Raw genomic sequence first — 27,333 nt, 5'->3', positions numbered from 1 at the left:
ATATATATATATATATATAATTCAGCTGTAGCACCATTTCGGTGCCTAGATGCCATGCCACACGAAGGAAGTACGAGGGCTGGGATACTGCCAGGTTGCGCAAGCCTAGACAGGGGAGGTCGACAGGCAGAGTTCGGGTTCGAAGCACAGACCTTCCGGCCAGTAACCGCTTCGCACTTTAACCACTTGGATAACTTGTTCTCGGATGTGTTATCAAATCATTGTGTAACCCTGGCTACATTGAACTCACCAATGTATCAAATGGGCTATTTTTAGTTCATGTAATTGGCCATTTCTACTCTACTGAAACTCATACTTTAAACTCAGCCTTTTTCTTCGCTAGACAATTGACAAATAAGCAGGCATAATCATGTGAGATACTTTGAATCCGGATTTCGAGCATAATGGACTAGACGTCATCAAAAATAATGCTTGCCTTAGCACATAGGACAAAATTTGTTGAAAAAGTTGATTACCTAATATCAGACGAGTATTTTAAAACCTTCATCGCGTAAATTTGCCGTATATTCGCCATGCTACCAAATGTAATTAGCGGCTTCATGACGCTGCGCTATAGTTACCTGAGGAGTTTCGCTCGTCCCTCTGTATATTGATTGTAATCGTACCTGAAAGTGCATCTCATTTTATGACTTTGCTTAGCCCTTCTTTTGCCCACTCTTCTTTCAAAACTTTCAGTTCATTTGTAAATTTTGCAGGTCCTCTTGACAACCGAGTTAAGCAAAATGTAATCGCACACTATAGTGGATTTCAAGAAACGGATAGCAGCTCATCTACAGAATGCTCCTCTCCTGAACAGTACTATCTTGATGACAGTTTGATTCCTTTGAGTTCCATGTGCGTTGATGAAGATGGAGAGCATCCGGCTGCTAGTGAGAGCCTAAGGGTAAAGTCCTCTCAGGGACCTCTTGAAGCATTCACTCCCGTTACCAATAGAATGCTGCAAAAACACCATGCATACGATCAACCCATGACATGCAGCGTAATGCTTTTTAATGAAGACAACCCTCCAACACCCATTCGTTCAGCCGCAAAAAATAGGCATGCCAATGAGCACAGTGCTTACATTTCAAGGAATATATTTGCCGCTGAGGGACAGGACGCCCGATTTCGACAAGCCGATAATACGGAAAACACAGCTGAGGAAGAAATTTTTTTCAAACGCTGTTATCGGCGTGTTCGATGTATGTGCCTATCCATTTTTTCTAGCTTTAATGCCCGGGTGTCGTCCATCCGCTTACTCATTTTTGTGAACGTGACATCTTGTGCATGTGTTGCTTTTTATTGCAATTTTTGTGCTTCTCAGCTCTGCGCTGTCACTCTAGTTTTTACGCTTTTAATTATCCATTTCGCAACTCCTATTATTCTGAAGCATGAAGGTACTTCCTTTGTTTCTGTTTGCATAGTTTTTGCACCGAATACTTTTTCGGAAGCGCAAAATATCTACGCACAAGGTCAGTATTCAAAGCTATGACAAGCCAAAAACCAAATCGTTTGGTCGGGGTGAAGGCTGACTAAGCTGCTCCTGGGTGGAAACAACCGGTGTATGCATTTGTAGTGCAAACGTGATCTTCTTTCTGCATGGTTTAAGACATGCAATTTTTTTAGCTCTCCTTTTATCCCGTTTGACCCGTTGCGGCGAGTGAAAATTTTATTACCGCACCCGGCCGTTGCTCAATTTGGCCGTCTGTTGGTTTTTCGGGCTAATAGGATTCCCAGATATCTTTCTTAGTAGACAAAAAGCGTAACAGCTGACCTTGTGGGTATAAGTCAGAACACTTGCTTTATGTGAGGGTGTATGTGGTGGCACATTTATAGAGTGCATGCTGAATTTTGCAAAAAACCCATACAAACATATAAGATCCATGATAAAAAACATACGCGGTAAGGTTCAAGAGTGTAAGAATGCTTAGTGAGCCAAGACAGTCGCGAGGGGACTCTGGGTGCAGTCCGGTACACTTAAGTCATGTAGGTGTTTGGTGTGAACTCCTGATAGAAAGTACCTTGAAGAAGCTGAATTTTTGGGATAAATCTAATCCTGAAGTGAAGCACTCGAACTCTCGATCTGATGGCCACGCCCGGTTTTTTTAAGGTTTTTTGCAAGACCCATGTGTGAAGACCTGCTAAACGAAATCTTTTAATTGCCTCACATTTCAGACCGTGCAAATTTTGGATCTGCTGGGGTGAGTCTCACAGTTATCTAATGCAATGTTCTGGTAGGCGGCTGCCGACAAATTATCGGCATGAATGTCAATAAAGGATTTTCTGTCCATTCTCACGTTTGGTAGGGGTTTACACTCTGACAGTTGGCCTTGCAATGAGTGTTTGTTTAAAGTTGCTTTTCAATTTCAAAACTTTTCTGATCAGGGCTGAGTACAATGGGTCAATCGTTGTTCAGATTATCTTACAAAAGATAGTTTGAGTTAATGCTCAAGCAGAAAGGTTCAATGAGCACTAGGGGAATATCCCTGCAAGAGGAGCAAAGCCAGTGCTGAGCTGTCAAAGAGTATTCGACAAGCTTTTAGCCAGTGAAATGAAAAATAATTTGTTATATCAGCTATACTTCTATACTATACTATTCTATACTCCTGAGTAAGGGTTAGCCCTGTCATAATCGATCGGCGGATTCCAGGAGTCAAGTCAGTTGACCTTAATTATACTTTGATACCCTATGTCCCAGTAATAGTGGAATACTGACGGGGCCGTTACAAAATACCCCGGTTTCTTCACTGAATTCGAATCGTCTGAGTTGCGTAATCCAATGACATCCTAACTTCGTTCAATAAACTGAATCGGTGACGGGTTGTAACATTAGTTACACTAGTTATGCTTACCACACGCAATCTTTTCTTTTTTTGCAGAGTATTGTGGATGATGTGTCGAACGCTTCGACACAACCGATGACAGAATCATGGGTTCAACAAACTGCTGCTCAGCGGGATAAGCGGAAGGTTGATTCAGTGAGCTCACCCAGTTTTTTTCTGTGCTACACTATGTCATCGGCAGCTCGGAAGGTGCTTTAAAATTGTATGAATTAACATGTTTCTGATAGTTATATAGGTTATCTGTGTGCGGTTGCGAGTTGGCCAAGTTGGTAACAAGCAGGTGATGTTTCTTACAATACGTTGATATTTCGTAGCGATAGGTTGTTTTTTTCAAACATATTTTATCAAACAACCCTGTTTATACATTACATATCTCGCCAAAATAATAACTTTGCTTCAGCTTCAGTGTTGGTACAATCGGTAGGCCAAACACTCAAGAGATAACTATCTAATTGTGTGACACAAAGGGCACAAGATGAACTCGGAAGATTTATATTTTGTCTGGAATTAAATAGTTCAGTTTTTTAACGCAACGGTTTTTAAATACATCGTAAAACGTCTGCTTTTTTCTGGCTATAAAAAGTTACCAATATATAAGGAGTTACCTCGGAATACTGGTCTACCATCGTTTATGGTAACAGACCAAACAGATTTCTAGTAAAAAATACCTGATAGCAGATATCCATATAACCACTTTTTACTATAAAAGTGCTACAGTTTTACACAGTACATCATCAGACCAGTTTTTTTTATGGCGTAACAATTCCCACAACGAACCCAATTGCTGGTCCAGTACACTCTCTGCATAAAGGAGGACACCCACGAGTAACACAAAAGATACACTTCTGGGTTACAATAATTTGAGCTCCAGTAACAGCAAAAGCGGTCACGGATTGTCTAGAATCTTTCGACCACCTTATGAGTAATTTGTTTCGCAAAGAAAAAATACATTGAAATTTGTACATTTTATGAGCTTCGTCAAACATTGGGGTGAGTTATCGGTTAAGGTCAGCAGAACACAGCGTAACATTTAACTGTTAATAAAATGTACAGTGCTATAACGGTTGTCAGATGAAATGGTAAATTAGTTTTGAAAACAGAAACACAGGAGCTTTCGTTCCAATACACCATCTGTTGGCTGCTCAGTCAGTTTTGAAACAAGTAGACATGACCATGTGGGAAGGACAGTAAAGTTGGGATTAGTGCTTAGTCAATATAACCTAGAGTGCCGATCAACTGCCTGAGGAAAGGATGAACATAGCATTTATAAGTAGTGAGAGGCTTTGTAAAGTTTCAAACTCAATTTATACGGAAGATCTTATAATGGCTGATTCTCATGGTTTTGTCCTAAATAAAGTATTGTATTAAACTTAGAAAACCCTAAAATAATAATAGGTGGAATAAACATGAGCCGAAAATTATGTTAAAGAGCGCTTTTAGGGTGTTTTGCATTCACGTTTGGAGTTCCTTTTTTCCGTAGGGCATCACCACCAGTACGAGTCTGGTTGACAGCCTAGGTTGCACTGTTTATTAATCAACATCCTTCCCGATCGCTTTTGCCAGTTTTACAAGTTGAATGGAATTATAAAAATGCCCTCTCCTTTAGATTTCGACGTTGCCTCTTTACTTGTTTGCACGCAAAAACGTTTTGACTTCCTACATAAGAATAAATGGGATTAAAACTGAGAAATGGAGTCACTCACATCATAGGCCAATCAGCTGTAGATTTTGATTCCAAGACAGCCTGATGGTCTGCGTCTAGGTCTCTTGGATACACATGCTACACATTGTTGAGCAGTGGACATAGTTTTCAATAAAGGCCAATAAGGAGTAAAATACTGAAGTACTGAAGTACTGAAATTAGCTTACCACATGTAAAGACTAAATGCGGTATGCGGCACACGCTAGCAACTGACACCTCGCTGATGAAAAGAGGATTACCTGAGTGTCTACACTAAGTACCACTGATCGCAGGGTACAGTTTGTGCTTTAGTATAGCAGCTGGGTGGTTCCCCTTTACTTAGAGTCTAATAAAGACTTCTTTCTTTATGAGTCCCCATTTATGCCAATCTGCCATCGGGACTGGAAGATTTTTCTGCGTAGCCGTTGGAGTTTCCGGACTAAATTGGGAAGGGGAATTTTTGGGAGGAAGCTTAATGTAGTGCAGTGGTTTTACAATATTCCACTAGTTAGCAAAGAGCATTTGTTTGTAAAAACGTTGTTTTCATATTCATTCTTCTAACCTTGACATGATCCTTTCTGATTTCCTGGGTTCACTTCGATTAAAAAGGTTTGTAGTACCTGGGAGTTGTTGAAAGCTTTAAACCAGTTTGACAGTAAATAAAATTTTTCCTCGAGATTAACGGAGTTATTTTTGATTAAAATGTATAATAGTAGGTAAAATACACTTGCCAAAATCCTTCATTCATTATTGTAGGCTCCGTTAGTAGACGTTGAACCGAGTGCGAAGCCTACTCAACCGTGTCTATTTTCTAGAATGGCTAGGGGCTATGAGTTGGGCTACTGCAACATGTGCAGGCAGCCTGAACTTCCACTTTGTTTTTCCCAGTATCCAATTCTATCACTCCGTAGCAGTGGGTGAAAATAATGAATATCCCATAACGCACATCCATCAGTATACAACTGACCATAAAACTAAGTGTAAATCACTTACAGGCTAAACGGCAAAGACCTTCCATACTTTCTTAATAATTGGCAAATTATTCGCTCAGTTGCAATGAGAATTTTTGTTTGAAGCTATGCGGTTTTATCCTGAAGAACAAAGGTAAATAAAACAGCACCTGACCACTACTGAAAGTCAAGACTTATCGAGATTGCAAGAGCTCTCGTAGCTAAAATGATTTGTGGGCAGCGGTAGAATTTCTTCCGAGAATTTTTAATAGTCTTCTTTCTGTCTAACATTTTGGATAAAACGTGCGTAGTATGTGCGTAGCTTAGACAGGTACCGCTCTAAAAATGCTATGTTCGATTGATCTTTAAGGACCCAACCTAAGTCTAGAACGGAGAATCGGTATTTGGTAAAATAGTTTTGGATATTTTACTAAAGGTAGTCTTATTGATTTCTACTAAGCTCGTGGTTCCTTACACGCGACCCTTAATAGAGATTTTTTAGCGCATAATGTTCGTCGAACACTATACCTCCATCATTCTTCGGTATTTACTGGCACGTTTGATAACGACCTGTACTTCGGACGCTGACTCATTGGAGTGAAAATGATAAAAGTAACAATTGTAAAAGAGGCTTGTGTCTGCCACATATCACTCCATTACAGTCCGTTTTTTACAAAGGCCTAACAATATTCCTAACAAAACAATGTATACAAAAATAAATAAAATTTCAATGCTCGTTACTGTTCAAAAATATAACCTGTGATGGACTGTGTTGGGATAAATTGTGGGTTATGGGTCACCGCTGCGTACGAAAACAAAAAATATCTCTCAGGGATACCCATCAGTTCTTTTCCTCGCTTGCTTGTTCGAATGTATAAAAGTTTATCCCCCTATACTGTTTTTTTTTCACCTGCCGTTTTTAATCTTAATAAATTAGGAACAGAAAACGAAGGTATGTGCTTTCCCTAATTAGTGAGATTGAGACGTGGAAAAAAATACTTCTGAGTTCTTCATAAATAGTTTCAAAATTGTCTATTATTCGAAAAACAGTAAATTCTAAATGTATAGAAGAAATTCAGCATCTTGTCAGTGTTTTTCTCTGATGTGCATGCTTGGCTGGGTCGAGCAAATATGGTGCCTGGCAGGGGGTCTTCACCTGATTCTTTATATGGGTTAGAAGTTGGTACTAAATAACAAAAGCTTATTTCATAGACAATCGCCCTCCAAATTCTTCCTCGAAGAAGTATCAACTCACTTGTCATTATATGTTTGCATGCAAGATACAAAAAGGAGAAATTTAGTGAATTTTTAAATAAGTAATTAATAACATGTCATTTTACATAACGGGCGTTAAAACATTTTAGGCAAAAGTGAAACGTTCAGTGAGTAATAAATCAGTTCACACGCAAGGTGATGCAAATACTCACAAAATTCTCTTAAACAATAAAAGGCACATATTGCAAAAACTCAGAAATGAAATGCCGCACATTCAGGAAAATAATTTTCACAACACAAAGAAACAGATCATGAGAGATTCTTGACTACTTTTGTCGTCTCTGCTGTAGCAAAGCATGATGCCAACAGTAAGTGTATATCCAAATAATTCCCTAAAAGCAGTTTCATCCATTTGTCCGAGAAAATTGCGGACAAAGAGTTGAAATTACATAATAAGAAAAACACTACCTCTTCTAGTCTGCTAATTGAAAGTTACAGGGTTGCATGTTTGCCTATATATGTCTGCCATACTCCATATGTCGTTGTCGTATCAAAGATGAGCCTTCCCACTTTAGCGGCTTTTGTTCAATTTCTTGCACTTGATGCCCAGATTGATAACCCTACCTGAAAAATCATTCCGTCAGAGCGACGACGAACGATTTGTGGATCGCATCAGCCTAGGACGTCCTACAGAAACAAAACATACAAATTCGGCCGATCTTTGCAGAAACTGAGGTTTGGATAACAAGTAGTAAAAGCTACTTTGTTTTATTTCGCACCAAACTTAATCACGAGGTCTCGAAAATGACGCCAAATAATTAGGACATTGTACATAGAACAGTATGTAAGAAACTATTTGCTGGTGACGTTCGTTCAATTCAGGCTGTATGAAATACTCTGATTTTGCGAGAACAGTGATTCCAAGGTAACTATGTATCTAGTAGTTACACACTAAAAACTGGACATGTAGAAAGTGACTGCGCAAAAAAGCGATGTTGAATCATACTTGTATGCCGGTTTGAGATTTCAGTGGATTCACTGTTGTGATGATGATTTGTTGTAGTAAATTTTGGATTTCCTGCGCAGTGAAATGCTTGGAAGTTCACTAGTTAACAGGCAAACTGTTCAAACATATTGCTTTACTAATAAAAGCAGATGGAATCATATTGGTGAAGTGGCTTCTCTTCAAATGAAAGGTGCACTAGGCAGATAAAAGTCCCTTGTCTTTCAAGAAACATGCCGCTTATGTATACAAATAATCCACAAAATAAGACATTAGAGAATTGTTCTTACTTGGCTCTTCCTAAAACAGAATCATTTGCATTTATCTGTGCAGTTAGTTCGTATAACAAAAGACTATTTACTTTTAAAGGAATCTATCAAATACAAAATTATTGGAAAAGCAGTTATGAATAGAGTCTGGAGCACACGAAATGGAAGTAAAGTCAGCCTGATAATTATTTGATACGGAGGATCCTGTTGGTAAACTGGTTTTGAGAATTATTTTGTACAACTATTCACTTTTATCACTCATTGACATCGTCCGACAAAAACATATTACACAAATGCTCAAGTTTCCTAAACCAACATGAGGTGGACATTTCCTGCCACACTCAGAACATTTTCATTTGTTGACCAAATTTTCTTGATTTCGTGCAACGCTGTTTTTTGCTTTTTGTTCATCGTATTGCTAACCTTGCATCGCATAGACCGCTGGTGAGCAAATAGGCTTGTGGAACCTAGTTTGATCGGAGTCACTATACTCGGATCAACCACATTCGAGTATATCATGAAATTCAACATCCTTCAATTACATGAACCAGCGGTTCTTTCTCTGGACGCCATGCCTGTCCTTTGAAGTGGATTAGCCTTAACTATTTGTAGAGTTTTGAAATAAATTAATTGTTAGCTTAAATAGGTTGTACAAAAGTGGAATAACTTCATCTGCTGAGCCACATTTTTTAATCACACTGAGAGAGCATTACAGGATCCCCACAGTGTTCACAATAAGACTACTTCTGATGGATTTAGCCAAATGATTTTGGTCCTTAGTTAACATAACTTAAGAAACTAAACGCATAATGTACGAGCTAGTTACCTCAACTAACTTGCATAGGGACATCAGAAAATAAACATTGTGTGTAAAACCAATACAACTGTCCCTTAGCGCCCTCATGTTTTAAGCCATTTCGATGGTAGTTCACCTGTCATTAAGTCTTCGAATATCCTTAGAAAGTTTTATCGTACTTTATTGGGTGCTTTGGATTGATGTTCTTATTTCCAGTGCAGAGTAGCCAGCAACTCAGTCCTGGGCCTAAGAGGTTCACGATTTCCGTGCAATATTAGGTCATAATCACATGATCAACACCTCATAATTCGCGTAGCTGTTCCTGCTAGCGTGAAAAGCGTGGACTACTTAATTACCCTGTCTAGTCTTACTGTTCTGTGTGGATACCAATAAAGGTCAGTAATTGAGCATGTCTATATCTGGGTTTGCCATGAAAATGCTACAAAATTCTGTAACCACTCAGATTTCTAAAAGTCCTTTGAGCATGTTTCAGAAAGTTTAGTCCAACTTTATTGCGAACCTTCCATTAATAAACTAACATTTTACAACCGATTTCATACATACCTTAGTCAATAGGACAATGAAACTACATCGCAAGACTCAGTGCACATGAATTTTGGCTGATGTAGATGTAAATTGTATCGAGTGAGCGAGTAACACTTTTGTCATAGGACAGCACTGGAAAACCAAATGCATTCTGATAAAGAATCCGTAAAGCATATAATTCCTATTATTATTATTTTTGTCGTTATTATTACTTCTCGAGACCCGTTCGCTTAGAACACCTCGACAAAATGGACTACTGACTACAAAAATCATATCACACACCGAGAATGTAAAAGATGAATAGAAAAATGCTAGCACTATATGCTATTACTGGCGATTTTAGATGTCGAAGTCTGTTGTAAGTTATGTCCCTTTGGCTGTTCTCATTTTTTTCACTCCCAGGGTTTACTTTAATTCATTGTTAAACAATCTCACCGTATTGCCCGGCCCTATTTCCCACCGTGCGCCTTTTCGCCCCTTCCTGTTTTGTACCTGTATTGACTAGTTTCCTGAGTGTCCGTTTGGACTGGAAAACTCCACACTGGCTTACAATGTCTACGTCCAATCCATCTTTGAATTGTAGTCTAATGACTGAAACGATGTTTCTTTGAGTAAAATGTAGCACGCCTGGTGCTTTTGGTTCCGATCAAGAAAAAAAAGCTGAACTTCAACATTTTTGTCATTGTCGACACTAGTGTTCAGCACTGATGTCCCACCGCCAAATTTTGTCACTTCAGTGTGCTGTGTAATCCGAATAATTTCCCTGGATACCCGTTTCATAGCAAAATCTTCTTGAGACATCACATGCCACACAAATGCAAATCTCGTGGAATTAGCTTTGGTGTTTTTGATTGTATAGTTTATTTCCTCCATGGAGCTCGAAATCGTCAGTAGTAGGGTCGTAAACTGCCGATAATAAAACCTCAGTCTTCGCTGTTTCAGCCAGTTCGCCCATCAAGCCTCGGTGGACAAATGCAACAAATAGGGCTTGGTGATGAAAGGTCACGGGTGTGTTCAATGGATGAAGATGGCCGAAAATCGGTTCCTCGAGGGTTGAAATTCGACCTTATTTGTCATAAGTCAGTAGCACCCGCCATTGCACTTGAGTAGTTTCCAAAAAAATGCCCGAATTTTTCACCTAGCCATGAGCCTGACCGAAGGATTAATATTCAGATATGAGCACCTTATCAAATGTGAACGTGACCAAGAATCCAAGTCACAGACTATGGTAGACTCAGGGTAGGTCTCATGCAGCGAAGTCAATTAGAGGAAAACCTGGCATGTGTAAAACATACATATATGTAATATATGTGCAGTGCATGCAGTGTACGGAGTACATGGAAGAGATACTACCTATCTTTTTCCCGAGTATCAAAGCAGGGCAAGGATTGAACAGTCTAGCTCAAGTTTAATAACATTTTCACCTAAAACAGTCTCAAAAATGTATAGTCCAGGGATATTTAGCATAATTTGGGTCTCAGATGTTCCATAGCGACAGTTACTGGTATTATTATAATATGTACACACTCTTGTTCATATGTCAACAGTAGCCATGTTTCCCTGACGCTTCCGTAAGTAGAAAGCAAGATAATAAGCTGCGCGCAAAAACTTGTTTGACTGATGTGATATTGTCCAGGCAAAAGGATCTTTATTGTCAAGGAATTTGGTAACATCCAAACAGAAGTCATCTCAACGAATGTCGTGGAAGTGCCAACAGCTACACGTATGAGATTGTCCATTTCGAAAAAATGTCACTTGGCCAGTTGAGGTTATAGCTAACAGTTTGGAAAATAATTCAAGGAATGCAGAGGAATGTTCGTGAGGCCAATTACTTAATAGGCTGTTCTTCAACAAGACCGTCAAACAGACTGCCAAAAAGGTTATGATTGGTTGGCTGCTAAGATGAATGTGACCGTAAAGAATTCGATCGGAAATGGACCCAAAAACTCATTCCGTGCACAATGTGACGTTTTGAATACTAACTCCATAGCTGCATGAAACCCCTCTTGACCCAAACTTCCTGCAGCCTAAGTAAACATCTGAATGAAGCCATCAGTCTCTGATGTCCTTTGTAAATCAACAAAATTGACTGCGCAAGAAGTCTCAAGAGAAAGTGGATCAGAATTATGAACTAAGACTTTTCACATGACTAATTCTATTTGTGAATGTGAGATCCTTTATAGCTCTCTCAAACAGCACAGTTGTGATAATCATGTGTTTACAGTTGAGGACCAAACAGTTTCGTTATCAAAATCGGTCCCTCAAACCCAGAGTCATTTTTCATTTAACCAAGAGAGCGCTTGGTGACGAAAAGCTGAGAAGGGCTATATAGTTGAGAATATTCAGTGCAACGCATCCGACAAATCTCTATAGGTATCCGAAGCTGCCGTCCTTTGAATATTATTTGCAGACTAGCCACAATTAGGTGATAGGCGATGCGCTTAAATTGCATTTCGGCAGATATAGTGCCAGCCAACCCTCAGCCACGGAATATGCATCACGCAGTCACCTGTTAACCGGCCGCTCGAATAAAATCTGCGCAAATGAAGGTCCATGGTTTGCGCTAATTTATCTTCGCTACTAGCCGAGAAGTAACGCACTCGAATTCCTCTGGAATTTCCATGTAAAAATGAAACACGTGTGCAGTGCTTCCCGGTGCTTTGATGTGAACTGACTTCACACGACGGAATCTCGGTTGCAATTTTCTAGTCTCTTCATACTAACAACAAACTGTTCCTTGGTGAATCAGAACTGTACTAATTATCGATAGAGGAAGAACGTTAAAAGCGATGTTTCCTTACTCTTTTGGCCAATGGATGACGCTCGTTGAAGGCAAATTAATGAAAATCATGAAGTACGCGAGAAACAGGATTTGATTGCAGATTACCAATGTGTTGGTTAGAACTATGGTCAGCTATTCACAATACTGGCTGGTGTTTACAAGCCCGGACCACACACCCGATGTGGACTGATCGTCTAGATTGATGCATGCGACTCATATGTGAATTGCCGAAGCACAACGCCTTTTTGTGTATCATGCCAGGTCTTCGTGAACTGGTTGAGCTAGTCGATTAAAAAGCTTCAGTTTTCCATCGGTGCATGCGGTGTGAGTCGCTCAGTCTTTTTAATTGTAAAGGGTCTGAGGGAGGAGAGCATGCATGGCTTTTCGTGTTCTTCGACGCATACTATAGTTGTCTGCTCTTCTATGCTAGGTAGGTAACACTTCACTCGGGTTGATGTGTTCGATAGGTTGATAGAGTGTGCCAAGTGTCTGCTAATGGTGTTGTCAGTTTCGACCATTGCTTGTATGCTAAATCCCACTACAAACGCACGAAGACGCTAAGCAGTTTGTATGCGGGTGGGGTACTCGAACTGCTCATGAGATGCTTCTTTTTTCTAAGTCTCGTCTTAAGCGCGAATGATCGGGTGTCTTCTCGATGAAAGTTCACGGTTAGTTGTTTAATTGCAGCACGTCCTTGATAATATTCATCTCAGTATTCTTGACAGTGTTTATCCGTTCAAATCGTTTCATTACTGTTTGGCTCTGATAACATTCCACGTTTATAGAGCGGCATAAAAAATACTCCGAATGTCTGCCAGAATGGGATGGTTTACGAGACAAAATAACGTAAGAAACTATTTTCCAGCTTTAACAAGATGGTTCAAAGGGCTAGAGATTATATTACACTTTCAAGTTGACATCTAAAGCATGTGCCGTTACGAAGTGTTCAGTAAATGTGGCCGTCCAACCGAAAATCCCCGTTGTGCGGTCACAAAAGGATCGTCAACATAAAGCCACCAGATTAACAGTTGGGGTGGAAACTGATTCATCATCGGTTTCTCTATGTGTCCAAGACCCCTAGTTGTCATGGTGTGTGCAGGGGAAGAGCCCACGAAGACTCCCATTGCTTGTATCCAGTTGAAGATGAATTAGGATCGTCAAATAAAGCCACCAGATTAACAGTTGGGGTGGAAACTGATTCATCATCGGTTTCTCTATGTGTCCAAGACCCCTAGTTGTCATGGTGTGTGCAGGGGAAGAGCCCACGAAGACTCCCATTGCTTGTATCCAGTTGAAGATGAATTAAAAGTCGAGCGTGGACAAAGGTCAACCACTGATACTATCTAGCTAGCTGGAATGAGTGCTTGAAGCTAAAAGTACGTGACTGCCAACGGGTGGTGCAGAATTTCAAGGCCTTGGCTAATATTTATGCTGATACATCAAAACTGGGAAAATTCCCAACCGCACCTGAGGGGGGGGGGTAATCTCTATTATTGCCAATCGGATAATTTTTGAATTATTAAATTATTCGGTTCTGGAACTGTATGAGTCTGTAAGTCGGTATGGTTATATTAACCGGTACTGGTATGATTTGTGCCTGTTCCTCCCAAATTTTTGGGAGGCCGCGAGACAACACTGCTCGGTGGCTCATAGAATTCAAGGAAGGTAAGAGTGACTAACCGAGTTTCTCTTTGATCATTCATTTATATGCATCGGTTTGAGACTTGACATTTTGGGAAAAGCTTTAAACTTTTGTTGTGCAATATGCTCATATGGCTCATCACTGAGATGTTCAGGAGGCTTGTTTCCACAACGATTTGTTTCGAGTGTGCCTGTAACACTTCATTCATCCGCCCTTCAACTGTGAGTGGAGCTGCTCTTTTCGAAGATCCAAGTTCTTGATATTCCGACGTTAAAATCACATGCACTTGGCTGTTTCCGCCTTGAAATGTCAACACTTTTTAATCTTGACGCATATGAGGCCTCTGAAGTTAGTATTTTAAAAGCCGGGTTGGCTGTTGGAATAACGGTCTGGGGCCTGAACGACTCTCAATCGTTATTGTAGCATGGTCGTTTCCGAAGCAGCTAGATTCTGGATTCACGAAAATTCTCTGAGGACAGGTTGTTACGGCCATTATTGGTGCTACCCGAGTTGGTTGACTAGTGAGCGTTAGGTCCCGGAAACGATATTTTTAAAATTCTCAGACTTTCCTCCTGATACTCGCAGGAATTAATAGAGATCCGGCTGAGATTCCTTTGAGTATCCCGTTAAAACTAAGCCAGTTTTCATACACACTGGCTTCAAGAGGAGCGTAAGGCTGATGGAAACACAGGACTTCATCTGCCTGATGGGTCACGAGAAGGGTGAAACTGGTCATGAGCCGCTAAGTAATATCGTTCCTTCAGTGAATTTTGCCATCTATCACGAAGAGTGTTCACTGCGTAGGTTCACAAATTTTGTGGCAATAAGTGTTGGGGCAGAATATTTACTTGGTTGCACCGCGAAAGAATGTATTATGGATAAAAAAACGGGAATAAATGCGCTGTCACTAAAAGCATGAGAGACTCTTCGAGCTACGACCTGGGGTTGACTGTCATTGTTGTAAGCTATCCGATGAATATAAGAGTACACAAAAAACATACCACATAAAAGGTCTTTTGGATTTCTCATCTCCATAGCGGCTACCACCAACCATCTGGGAGAGACGAAGTTTTTTCCGGCGGGAACACCTTCATCATTGCAAGTATTGAGTGGTATCGTCTAAGCGGATCTTTTGAGCTATTTTAGTGGAACCTGGGAATTCGCTTGTCATCCAAGATATCCACAATTTGAAGCACTGGAGGTATAGACAAAGACATCTATTCCGACACTGGTTTTGCAGATGTTTTTTGTCATCATTTTTTAGTAAAACAGCCTCGTTCAATAATCAGCTTCACATCTGTAATGACAACACGACTGTTACACAAAAGCACATACCATGCCAGCGTAAACATGCCTGGTAACTAACTTCGTTTAAGGGCACTTTTGCTTCTTATGTTCATCAACACTCAAACAGGAGATAAGTGTATTTTTAAGGTCTACTTTTACCAACTCATCCATTCTGCTTGTAGTTGATAAAGTGCTCTGGATAACTGTTCTGTTCGAATCTATTCATTCTTCATTAATTTTCTGCACCTTCCCATGGTCTGAACACTACTTGTTCAGAAAGATCTAATGGCATCCTTGATCTGTTCTGAATGAATTAACAGAATAAATTGCATCTTTTTCATTTGCAAGAATGAGCAGTGTTTTCTGCATCTGCATCAGCAAAACTGAATAATACTCGAAGCCATAAAACCCAATGAAAGGAAAACGGAGTATTGTGCGGCCGAGCACTATCCGTTTAACTTGATTTCCGATGATGATCCAGACTCGAGAAAGTATAACACAGTAAAACAACGACCTTGATACAAGCCAACTTAAATTCACACACCAAAGCGTGTGACAAAAGGTGGAATAACTTTCAGAAGTTTTAAATAGCTTTGCAGCATCAGTAAACTATTCGTTGGCAATGGAATCTGTGGATATCGATTAATTTGAGTATGCTATCCTAAAAACGTTACGTAAGCTGCTGCTTATAAACTCGCCCAGTTGCAGGCGATATTCCCAGACGATACGCAAGACATGGAATAACAAGCTATTTAATTGCAGCTCTTTTATGCACGCTGGAGCTACACGATAAGTATGCTTCCTACAGCACGCAAGTAGTGCTTGTCCTAGTTTATACGTAAACTTTCCGGGTGTACAATTTACAGAGACAATCTCCCGCAACTGGGGGAAAACTGCTAAACTCCGAATGAATTTTCTCACTAATAGCCCAAGAAAAGCTGGGTGGTCCCTCCAATTTCGTTCGTTGCCGTATAAGCACACCAACGAGCACTAGATTCTCAAAGGTCATGGCATTTCTCATTCATACTTGGCATTCAGACACTACATTACATTCACCTGTAATATATTACTTTTGATAGTACAGTAAAGTTAATCAAGGCAAGGTATAAAGGGAGGATAGTTATTTTAACCACGGAATTCTTTTATTTGAACAATAGCTTATCTTTCACGGAAAACAACTGAATCCTAGCTGCAGCTGAGTTTATTAAGAAGCATTTTATCGATAAAATACATAGGAACTGTGTAGACTAGGAATGCCTTGAGTTAGCCACTGCAGAGGTGTCAAGAAACGTTAAATATAGTGAAGTCTTCTAGTTGATGCCCTGCAGTTGATATATTTGTATATGCTCTATTAAAGTGACGGTCGTATATGGAGATGCAATTCTTGCAACGACCAGTAAGACATCAACAGGTGAAAACCAACTTTTTACAGTTACTAGGGAATTTTCCTCATGGGCACACTTTCGGTGCCCAGCTGCCATGCCGTCCGGAGGAAACACAATGGCTAAACTACCACCAGGTTGCCCAAGCCTAGGCATGAGCAGTCGGGATGGTGGGACTGGACTTGAACTCCAAAACATTCGTTCAATTAACTCGCAATTAAACCAATGGGTTGTCACTTACTCATAGTTGTTCCTAAGAATGAATGCTGCTGTTGCATTATACACTGGGTAAACCTTCGAATTTCCGTAAGGATTTCCAGGTTTCCACAAGCAAGATGATCTTGGCAAGCAAATTGTTCTACTTGTTAAGGTTTAACTCCAACCTCGAAGTTAAAATCGTCGAGTAAATGGTATTAATTCACGGCTTGAAATTCTTCCCCCAAAACTTTGTCAGATGGATTCACATCGAGACCAAAACGCCCATCAGTTTATTGAAGGCTTTACATGCAAAAACCCGGGCTTCTATGACTACAGCAATTTATGAATAAGATTGTTCCCCGGGCATTTGAAATTTCGTTTTAAGAATGGGTTCAATGAAAAAACACGCTATTCGAAACTGAGTCACACAATTGCAATCAAAAACGTAAAACAAAGCAAGCAGAGGTTAGATAGTTTGGTGAACAAATTACATACAAGTGATTAGAATGGTTTTTTTCCTTACTGAGGGATTTGTGGTCAGTTCAATTTAATTTAAGTTCAATTGATATTGGCCGGTTTCACTGAAAGCACGAAGAAGCTTACTGATGTATCCAACGTGATGGACTTGTATAGCTCATTAAGCTATATCTGAATATTCGTTCTCAAAGCAGGCTGAACAAGGCTAAGCTTCGTATTGCATATGTTTTTTGTTTCTATTTTTTGTTACAATCTGGGTTTTGGTTCCAGTTAATTCAATAAAGTAGCCTAATGAGTACAAATAACTGCTAAAAGGCGTGATGGAATTTTTCTGCTTAGTTGCAGAAGAGCTTCAGAAAAAAGGTAAGTGAGACCTGGCGCCATGCGAACAACTTGATACTGTTGGTAAAATACTATTTTAAGTCTTAATTAGTATGTGACCAAAACCTTCCCGCATTGCAACCTTTCTATCTACCAAAGGCTTGTTTGATAGAACAACCCGTTAAGAAAGTGAGAGGTATAAACTTTGGTAAACTTTAATCATGGTTGAAACTAGCGCCTCATTAGATACATTATGATTGAATATGTAGTAAGTAGATGAGGCGCCACTAACTATCGTAACGCCAGTCACCATCAAACGAACGGATGTGGTGAAACGATATATCGTTTCTAATGAAGATGCGAAGGCGGATTATGTAGCTCTTGTAGTTCAAATAATGAAATGGCCCGAATTTTTTGCTGATGGCTTCTTGAGGACATCTTTGGCTGTGTTTTGTAATTAAACATTCAACGCAGCATATCTGTGCTACTTAAGTGTTTTGGGCATCTATTTCGGCCTAGTTGTACAGTCATATAAACGGCATAAAAGATACATAGTCATCTAGCAGTGGAGAAAAGCAAAATGGAGTCAAAAAACATCTACTATGCGAGGTACGGGTGAATCAGACTAGGTCGCTTAGCAGCTCATATTTGTTTGCTTGCGTTGTGTATTTGCGTTTCAAATCAACTTTATGAAAACAGTCGTTTACTTTAAGTCAAATGGTTTCACCCCCATGCTTATACACCTTGAATTTTCTAATTGAGTAACCTCTGGAAAATTTAAACAGAATCCTTGTAGAGGCAGCTAAAGTACACCAAGCTTCCCTGAAAATAGCCCCAGGTAAGGAAAGATAATTGCGAGTAGTTGACAAGTCCGAAGAACGTGGAGACGACATTACACAGATCACCGGTTTATTGAAAGTGGTTGCACAAAAGCAGCAGTACCTACAGCTGATAACAGTTTGTGTTGCACCATATTTGTACCGGAAGAAAAACTCACTATAATTTCACCGAAGGTTCTACTATATGCTTATATGCTTATATATATAATATAATAGTTGCTTAAAACTTTATTTTTACCTTTTACGTCTGATATATTTTCTGAAAGGAGAGGGATGGCTTAGTGCTTGGAGAGCGAATTTGCTGACCGGAATGTCCGTGGTCTGTACCCGACCCCTACTTCTACTTCCCCTGTCTAGACATGAGCAAACTGGCAGTATCCAAGCCCTCGTGATTCCTCCGGGTTGCATGACAGCTAGGCACCAAATAGATGTTACAGCCAAACTATTATTATTATTTATTATTGTTTTATTAATAATTTTATATTTTCTACATCGTTATGCTTAATATACTCACAAAGCACAGATGGGTCCATGCAAACCATTGGCAACAAACATTTTATTTCCGAAATATTCTTTCGTTTTTCCCGATGCGTCCATGAAATTTTAGGCGCTGTCTCCAAATAGTCTGCAAGAGTTCCAAGAAAAATCCGAATATACCCAACTAAATATACTGGCGGGAGGAACGAAATAAGTATCCAAAATTCACTCACTGTGTGGAAGCCTACCTCATTAGATGAACCACGAATGTAGAAGTTCCCTTTGTCTTGCTAACTAATTGTATCAAATAAGAATGAGGCTAAAGGTTCATGGGCTGATTTTACCAAATTTGGCGAAGTGTATAACGTGCTTGGTAGTGACGAATCTTGCCTATAGAACATTTTTTCCAACACGCATTACAACAGAACTAATTGTTGCCCAAGAACCTTATGCTATTTGACTCCTTAAACCGTAAGAGGTTTGAGAAACATATATTCTTTCTCGTGGCAATGTTCGTGCTTTTTTGACACTTGAAGTAGAATCTGGTCGCTGTACTGGAGCTGCTTTACCCCTTTGAAGTTATCTTGCGGATCACTGACGTAACATACTTCATTTTCTTAAGAGCTACAGCCAACTGTAACTCGCCACCCCAAGTTTCAACTTTCATCTAGTGTTATGCCACCTGTCCTGGCGAATTTCGGATGTGAACTAGACAATCTGTTAGTTATTTTACTTCAACGCCAACATTACTCTTGATCCTGCGGAAATAAAACCAAGCCTTTATATTTGTAGACGACTGTCACTTTGCGACCGAATGACCATTTGAAGACGCCATAATGATGACTCTGATTACAGTTTGAAGTACATATAAGATGTCACTCTGATTTGCATACTAGTCTGCTGCAGTCGAAATAGAACGGAAACTGTCTGACTCTGAGTTAACCCTCGTGGATTGTGAAGCAAAACGGAGAACATAGAAGACTGGTGCAAATCACACGGAACATTCATATCTTGATTTACGACTGAAATAGACTGTAGCTTTTTAATTTATGCAACATTGTACCGTTCTCCATATAACCTCCACTAAACCTGCGTAGCAGTAATTTGGGGCATGAGGACCTACGGGGTTACCTTGCTACTACACTCAACTGATAACTTGTTTAAGGCTTGTTCTACTGTCCACTGTTCCCTGTGGTTGTAGTACGTCCTCGTTTCAAGCACAACTTACTGAAAATTCAGGATCTTCCTGAACAGTGAAACATCAGTGTTGTTGCCTGTGTCTTTCCATGGGACAGGCATCTCTGCCACAGATTTTTTTACGTTGGAAGCATTTTGCATAATTCGAAAAAGTCTGAGCTCCGACCAAACAGACAATAGTACATTAGGTAGTGAAATATTGACGGAACTAATCTGTAGCGCAACAGCTTCTTACAGATATGTGCGAGGAGCCTCCGAAAATATAAAACAAAATGTGTTGTTGATTGGGTTTTATGCAGGCGGCACGCTGTTTCCTCCAAAATTGAGCACTAAATCGGGCTTTTATTCTGTGGATTTTTCAATTATCGATAGACTTCTTTAGTAATAACTTCTCTCGAAGAATCATCACTCACAATTTTTTGAACTGCAGTTCCTGGGAGCGTGGGCAATTTAACCGGGTACTCAAATCTTAGCTCGTATTGCGCATTAATTCCGAACCTTCTATGCAGTAAAACCACATCGTACGAATAGAAGAATGCGCCATTTATCTAAAGCGCAGGATATAATCATTTAGACTGTACACTTGTTGAGTATTTGTTATCCGTGGTTTCAGTGGTTGATTGTTATTTTCTGCAAAACACCAATCTGCAGTGATAAGGGTGGGTCCAACTCAGTAGATTACTAAGCTTGCGGCGTCCAGCATTAGTGTTTTGCTGCAATGAGTACAAGCTCATGGAGATAGCTCACCGAATACTGTATTTAGTGGGCATCAATGGTACGGAGGACTTTGGAATTTCAAATAAACTTTTCTTCCTGAAAATGAAGTCACTCTATGTCAAAAAGTGGAGGGGATTGCATGGATGTTCTGTCTTTGTTGTGAATGGTCAGCAGTGTGTAGCTCACTAGCTTTAGGAAGCCACTCAGTACGTGACTACTTGATATGAGTTCCGTAAATAAAGGATATGGTGATGCATCCTGTCGAAGCGCAAGTCAGTTACACTGCTGGTTAACCGCTCTTGGACGAACAACCTTTCATACGAAAGTGCTTAACGTAAAACAGCTTCTGTTTTGATCGATGCGCTAGGCTCCACTCACCATTGGACAAATGTGGAGAATTGGCTGCACGCGCTCCTCCTGTGAAATTGCTCTATTTTAGATATACTAAATTTGGTTGCTGTTATGAGTACTGTAATTCGATCTGGAAGTGTACGTGTCACATCTTTCCAATTTATTGCTTCTTCTTCTTTTCCAAAGAAGTACTTGCATATTGGCAATTATTAAACCTGTTGTAATCCCTGGAAGGTTGCTATCAGCCTCGTACAAAATCCCAAGCGCTATTAATTTTTTTCAGAGAGCACCTTCCCTGGTATGTGACTGATTGACCTCGGTAAATTTAACCATTTAAAAATTCATTACATAAACCCAATATGATGCCTTATCATTATCACCCTGATTTTTTTCGTATCGTGGTTGACTTTATTCCAGGGTTCCAGCCAAGAAAATTTGCGCGCCAAATCAAAGATCTCTTCGAGCGAAGCTTCGTTTCCAATGACTGGGCACTCCGGTAGCTCCCACTTACATCCACCACCACCACCACGGGAGCAATTTAGTTCTTCCGTAACTGACTTGCGCCATTCCGACGGGTCTAGCATCCACAAACAGCGGCTCCATTCTGAGGCTGATAGCAAGTCAACTTTAAGCTTGGCCAGTCGCGTAAGTTTATCTATCGCACGAAATGATTTTATAACAACCACAAGTTGCCTGACTGTTCCTAAACAATGTAAATTACTCACACCAGTAAACCTTCGCTATGCATTTTTTTCTTAATGTGTATATTATCAATGAACAAAAAATTAGATTCAATAATAAAAGTTAACATCTTTGGGGTTTCAATACGAATAAATTTTGGACATATTACTAACAGCTCAATCTATCGAAGCCTGCCTTCAGAAACCACCTTTCCAAGATTCGACATATATTAACAAGTTTCAGTTTACTGTACCTCATGAAAACCGTAAATCCACAATCAGGAGAGCGGATAATTACAAGAAGAGAGCATTTCTCATCTGTCATGATGATTTTAACAAAGGACTCCACTCCACACGCCGGTACCCACTTCTACGAACCTATCAAATCCCGCCAAACTAAAGGGAGTGCAATTTATAATAAGAGGTAAACAACATTCAAACCGTTGTTAAAAAGAGCATACAGATTGTCATACGGATTTGTTTCCAACCTCAAGTTCATGAAGAGGAAATGAGTATGCTCATGGTTCGACATTTTCCTGCAACTACTCATACCACTTTTATTATACTTAGTACCTCTGTTACCTTATGCTATGAATAAAACCCGCTTCCCTTCCACCCCTAAGCATTCGTCACCTTTGTTTTTTAAACGTTTCAACGGGTTTTCAGTTCCCAAAAATGTTACACCATGATCAAAACTTATGAGGAGGAAATACTTGAAAACTTTGTGGTGCAGGGCTGCTGCTTGAGAATGGCAATAAGAACATGTCTCATTCTTAGTCTCGAATAACCATTGCTGTAACACCAACCTGCCGCATTGATATCTGTGTTGATTGGGTCAAAAACACTCATTCGTACGATAAACCTAAGATAGGAACAGTTTCCCTCCTGACGATTTTTATGATCACTGACGGTTTGTTCAGTAGTGTTGAACGATGATGCCAAGCCTGACATAGATTGGAAACTCGTTTACGCCACAGAAGAATCAAGTCCTGCGGGGTGATCTTTGTTTTTCAATGCCTTAACTAGCTAGTTATCTCACTACTCTATAAGTTTTGCCATTGAAAACCCCAAATCATATCATTAAAAAGTAAAATCCACTGTAAATTTGAAGGAACAATCACGGTTCTGCATTGGTTGTCTTAAATTTGACTTCCATCTAACTTCATACACTAAAAGAGCTTCACTATCTCTGTGAAACTTGTAGCGACCAAAAAATGTCCACGTCTCTATTACACGATTAATGACATAAAGTCGGAGAGGGTTTCATCTTGTTTATTCATCTCTGTCTATCAGGGTGAGCTACCAGTGTCAGACAAATTCGGTATTTGATCTAGTGACAATAAACGTGTAGCGCTGCCTACCTGTCTGTTCTCGATCACCTTGGTTCGGGTGACTGAATTAGGTGCTCTATCTACTTTCGTGGCACTTTGAATTTGGAGAGCCAAACTTCCGAACTTCTAGGTTTTGCGAATTTCGGTACGACTGACTGAAGCGGCATCTCTACAGATCAAGTGAATGATATACCATTTGAATCAAAAACATTCTCCCATACAAAATGCTGACAGGTCGTGGAGGTAGTGAAACCTGACACATAGTTACAGCTCTCAGTCCATCTTGTAACCTATCCAAGTACGTGGATACACAACCTAACTCATAAGTTTGTTCTGTGGTGGTTGGTGTGTGTACCCGACATGAATGGGTGGGTTTTGAAGCTTAGTACGAATTCAATATACGAAACAACATGCTATGGTGCGCCCACCTGGGAAATAAACAGCTCATCTAAACTGATCTCAAAGATGGATCGGCGTAGAATTATTTCACATGAATTCCAACTTAAACTGAAAGTAGTGACAAAATGCTGGGTATCCTCCTTATAAGTACCGTCTTACTGAGGTTAATTCAGGCGATTTCGTGAATTTTTCAAACAAAGTGATGAATCATAGCAGGCTTGTACACCTAATAAGGATGATCCAAGTGGATGGTGGAGGAGTTAAAAAGAAAGCAGTATCATTATTATTAACTGAACACTGACAAAAAATCGAGGGTAATAGTTGCGACTAGAACTGCGAGTAATCTAAGCCAAGCGGAAGAACTTCCAAGTATTGAAATCTGACTATCATATAGTTTTTCCGAGCTTCTACAATAAAAGAAACATTTTATAAGATCGCATACGGTAGACGATCAAAAGTTATGAACTGAGAACACGTGTAAGACAATTCACATTTTTCTGTGTTTCAGCAAATAACGTCCAAGGTAAGGGATGGTCGCCTTGTACTGCCATATAGCCTTGTCTCAAAGTCAACATACCTATGCAGTTTTTTAATGAGTTACGCAGGAGAATCAACCGACATAATATGTCCAGTTTGACGGTCATTCGAAAATGTGAGGTAGTCCCCCTTATTTTGGAGGCTTTATATGCGATTCTACGGAGAATCTGCCAGCTTCAACCGTAGAACGTTTATGCTGAACGAACAAAAAACTTCAGTAAGGTAACCTATGTCACAATTTCAAGTGGCAAACATGCGTATGCGTAAGCTGTATTTACTCAAAATGACTAGTATATAGTTTCCAACTCCGACACTGCGACGAAGAAGGTTGCAGGAGGGTGACTATATAACCCGCACAGTTTACCACTCTAGGTTAGCAATGGACGAATTCGAACATATTGTATCTTTGACCTATTGTATAGAAACATCCAAAGCTTTCTGAAGCAAACGGGAACGAAGTAGCTATCAACAGTTTGAGATAGTGTCCTATATAGATATCGCTCACAAGCAAAACAAATATACCAGCAGTTTCTGGCGCGAAATAGTTGGAAGAGAATGCTACCTGTTGGTCCAGCCATCCAGCTTAGGAAAGGCCCGTTGATTGCAAATGTCATATCTTCCAGAGGGCTTTGAACAAGGGGGTTTAAGTTTAGGTTTTTGAATTATTGTCGCTTCGTTGAACGAGTCGCCCTTAGAGTTTTGTCGACAGGTTTCTGCACTGCTAAAAAGAGGTGAAACTTAGGACATAGTTCCAACTTTAGTACGAGCAGTTATAACAGGGGTAGTTTTTTCTTCCTATTACAACTTGTTAGAACGCACTGCTTTGACGTCTGTGGGCCGGTATGCTATCAATGCAACAACCACCGACCTGATGTACTACTCTTCTCTGCCAAACTATCATTTACCTAGGCTTAGCGAAGATGTTGGTCACTGGCTATGTTGCTGTTTGCAGCTGTGGGCAGAAAAACAGGTAATACGTATTCATGTTTTCGGACCATCTTTGGCAACCACTAATGGGACTCTGTATAATTTTACTGCTAAATATTCAAAGTTTTACTGGCTACGTTCCTCTTTGGGTTTGGAGTTTGAAGGAATTGAACGAACGAACGGAGAAGCGCTGTTGCTTGCACCGTCGGAAATTTTGCTTTCTGAAAGAGGACTAAGGCGTAGAAGTCGAACCCTCGATGAATGGGAATTTAAGAACAATATCCGCCGACTACAGTCTACCGTGTTTGGTGGGAGTCTGCGAACAGTGGGCCGTTATGAGAATGTAACCCAAACTCCATTTTCAAGCGTAATTACCTGTTTTATCCCTCGTTTATTCGTTATCAACCTTTGTTTCTAGTTTGTTTTGCGCCTTTTATTATTTGGTTCTGTTTCTGGTGTATATTATCAGAAATATCCCAAATGTGTCTTATTCCGATGAAAGTTTGATCTATGGTTTTCGTAGGGATCTTCAAAGCTTGCAATTCCTGGGACCAGCAAAAGTAGTTTACGTTTTTTCATTTATAGTGCAAAACATATAACAATTTTCTACGTATCGCAAATATACTCCAATTTTAATTTGTGGGAAGCAGTCTCTTCACACGAGGCTTCGTATGGCTACTTAGAAACCCACTGGTTTCCTGATTTTTTACATCCAAACGCCAGACTAAAAATACAATGTTTTTGTTTTCAATCGTTTCACTGGGAATAAAGGTGGCTATTTGGGTAGCTATTCTTCCATGCGCATCCCGAATTCCATAAACAATTCAATGATGACTAAAAGATTGTATATGTGAAGTACGCACATGATTTGGAACTTCGTATTCAGTTCCTTTATTTACTTCAAACTAAAGAAGTTTTTCACTCTTCCCCATCAGTGAGGCCCATGACACAAGAATGAATGTATACGCACTCGTAATCCGTGCATGATGAATCTGAATATACCCCCTGACTACCAGCAAAGTTAGTGACCTCTAGTAAACTGCAAGCTGTGCAGACGTAAATGTCTTAACTGACCGCGACAACGTTTTTTATGGGACGCGTAATGTGCGGGCGGTCAATGATAAAGCAGAATGAAGTGGGATGAACCTGAATCATTTTCGGAAGAAAACGACCAGTACTACTGACGGTTCAACTACATAGTTTAATTGGTCAAGCGAGTGACGAAAGCACTTAAAGAATTGAGACGGTCGATGTTTACTCTCTACATGCCCCAAATTTGCCTGTGCAAATGATGCATGTGGTCAGGTTCTGACTCAGTGACAAAGCATGCTTTCTCACTTGACATTCTCAGTCGTGTTCAAAAGTGCTATCATCCTGTAACCCAAGAAGAGCGATGAGTACTAGAGGATGGTGTTTTTGATAACATTTTGCAGTAAAGCTATCCACTACCATGAGTAGCCAACCTAGAATCTTCACACGGATGAAGGATTTAAGGTTCCCTGTCTCAAAAGTTTTAGAAGTATACTGACGCACACCAATCCCCAGTATCTGGCTGATTTCATTCAGATCTTTCTGTTTCTTGCGTAAAAAACAGTGTCAGTTAAAATCTTTTGACTTTGTAGATATTTCCTAACTAATTAGTTATACAAAACAGTACTGTATAGTTCGTCTATTACTTGCATCCTGTTAATCCAAATGTAATTTTGTGGCTTTTTCCCCGTTCCAAGGATGCACCAACAATACAATCAGCTGCCTTAATTTAAACTCTGACAATCAGAAACAGCGCAGTTCATTTTACGGCCATCCGCGAAACAGTCAACCTCATGAAAAATAACATGCAAGGGAAATAAGCTACCCTTTTGTTTTCTCCATCACCCACCTAATTCCCTGGAACTCGCCCTTTTGGTTTCATCAAAGATAGGATTAATGTGAAACTGACCGCCAAGCTTTATTGACTGTTCTATGCAGATAGCAATGAAGTGGGCACATGGGCTTTCTAGCGGTTTTTCCGTCTTTTCTATCCTGACGGAAGAAAGCGGTTGATTTTAATCCCGTTATCTCTTTTTACATAATCGTCTTTTTTGCTCAGGTTGTTTTTCGAGCCAATTATGTTGTTGGCCCGGCTGTGACAATCAGGTCTGTCACAGAATGGTGATTACCATTTATAGCCATTTAATTAATTTTGCGTGCTTTTAAAAACTGTTTTAAAACGGCCTTAATTGTCTTAACATTTTTGTGAGCACAATTTATCAACCCGTTTTACCACTTAGTTTCTTTATTTCATTAAACAGACTTACGGGTCAACTCTGAGTATCTACAGCGAACGCGAATCGAGTTATACACATGGTATAGCTGTCACGGGTGACTTGAGATTGGACATTCAGTATGATCATCAAAGTTCAACGCTTCGTATCGCTGTCAAGCAAGCGCGGGATCTTGCCGTTGCTGACAGAAAGCACATGAGCTGCAATCCGTGAGTAAATCGC

General features: G+C 39.9%; 2 protein-coding genes across 2 annotated transcripts in view; one reads left to right on the top strand and one right to left on the bottom strand.

Moving 5' to 3' along the window:
• The window catches only part of T265_00961 (hypothetical protein), a gene marked incomplete at both ends in the record, with an annotated part of 57,524 nt that overhangs the window by 3,761 nt on the left and 26,430 nt on the right, over positions 1 to 27,333 (bottom strand). The gene's annotated exons all lie outside the window — the stretch shown is intronic.
• Positions 1 to 27,333, top strand: part of T265_00960 (hypothetical protein) — a gene marked incomplete at both ends in the record, with an annotated part of 91,224 nt that overhangs the window by 46,928 nt on the left and 16,963 nt on the right. Inside the window, 6 exons of the mRNA XM_009164875.1 lie at positions 717 to 1,202; positions 2,176 to 2,201; positions 2,880 to 2,978; positions 21,391 to 21,618; positions 24,891 to 25,214; positions 27,118 to 27,320. Of these exons, the coding sequence (XP_009163139.1) occupies positions 717 to 1,202; positions 2,176 to 2,201; positions 2,880 to 2,978; positions 21,391 to 21,618; positions 24,891 to 25,214; positions 27,118 to 27,320 (1,366 nt within the window). The remainder of the gene's footprint in view (positions 1 to 716; positions 1,203 to 2,175; positions 2,202 to 2,879; positions 2,979 to 21,390; positions 21,619 to 24,890; positions 25,215 to 27,117; positions 27,321 to 27,333) is intronic.

This window comes from Opisthorchis viverrini (assembly GCF_000715545.1).
Source record: "Opisthorchis viverrini unplaced genomic scaffold opera_v5_10, whole genome shotgun sequence".
In the NCBI taxonomy this organism is placed as follows: domain Eukaryota; kingdom Metazoa; phylum Platyhelminthes; class Trematoda; order Opisthorchiida; family Opisthorchiidae; genus Opisthorchis; species Opisthorchis viverrini.
This window is presented reverse-complemented; position numbering and strand designations above follow the sequence as displayed.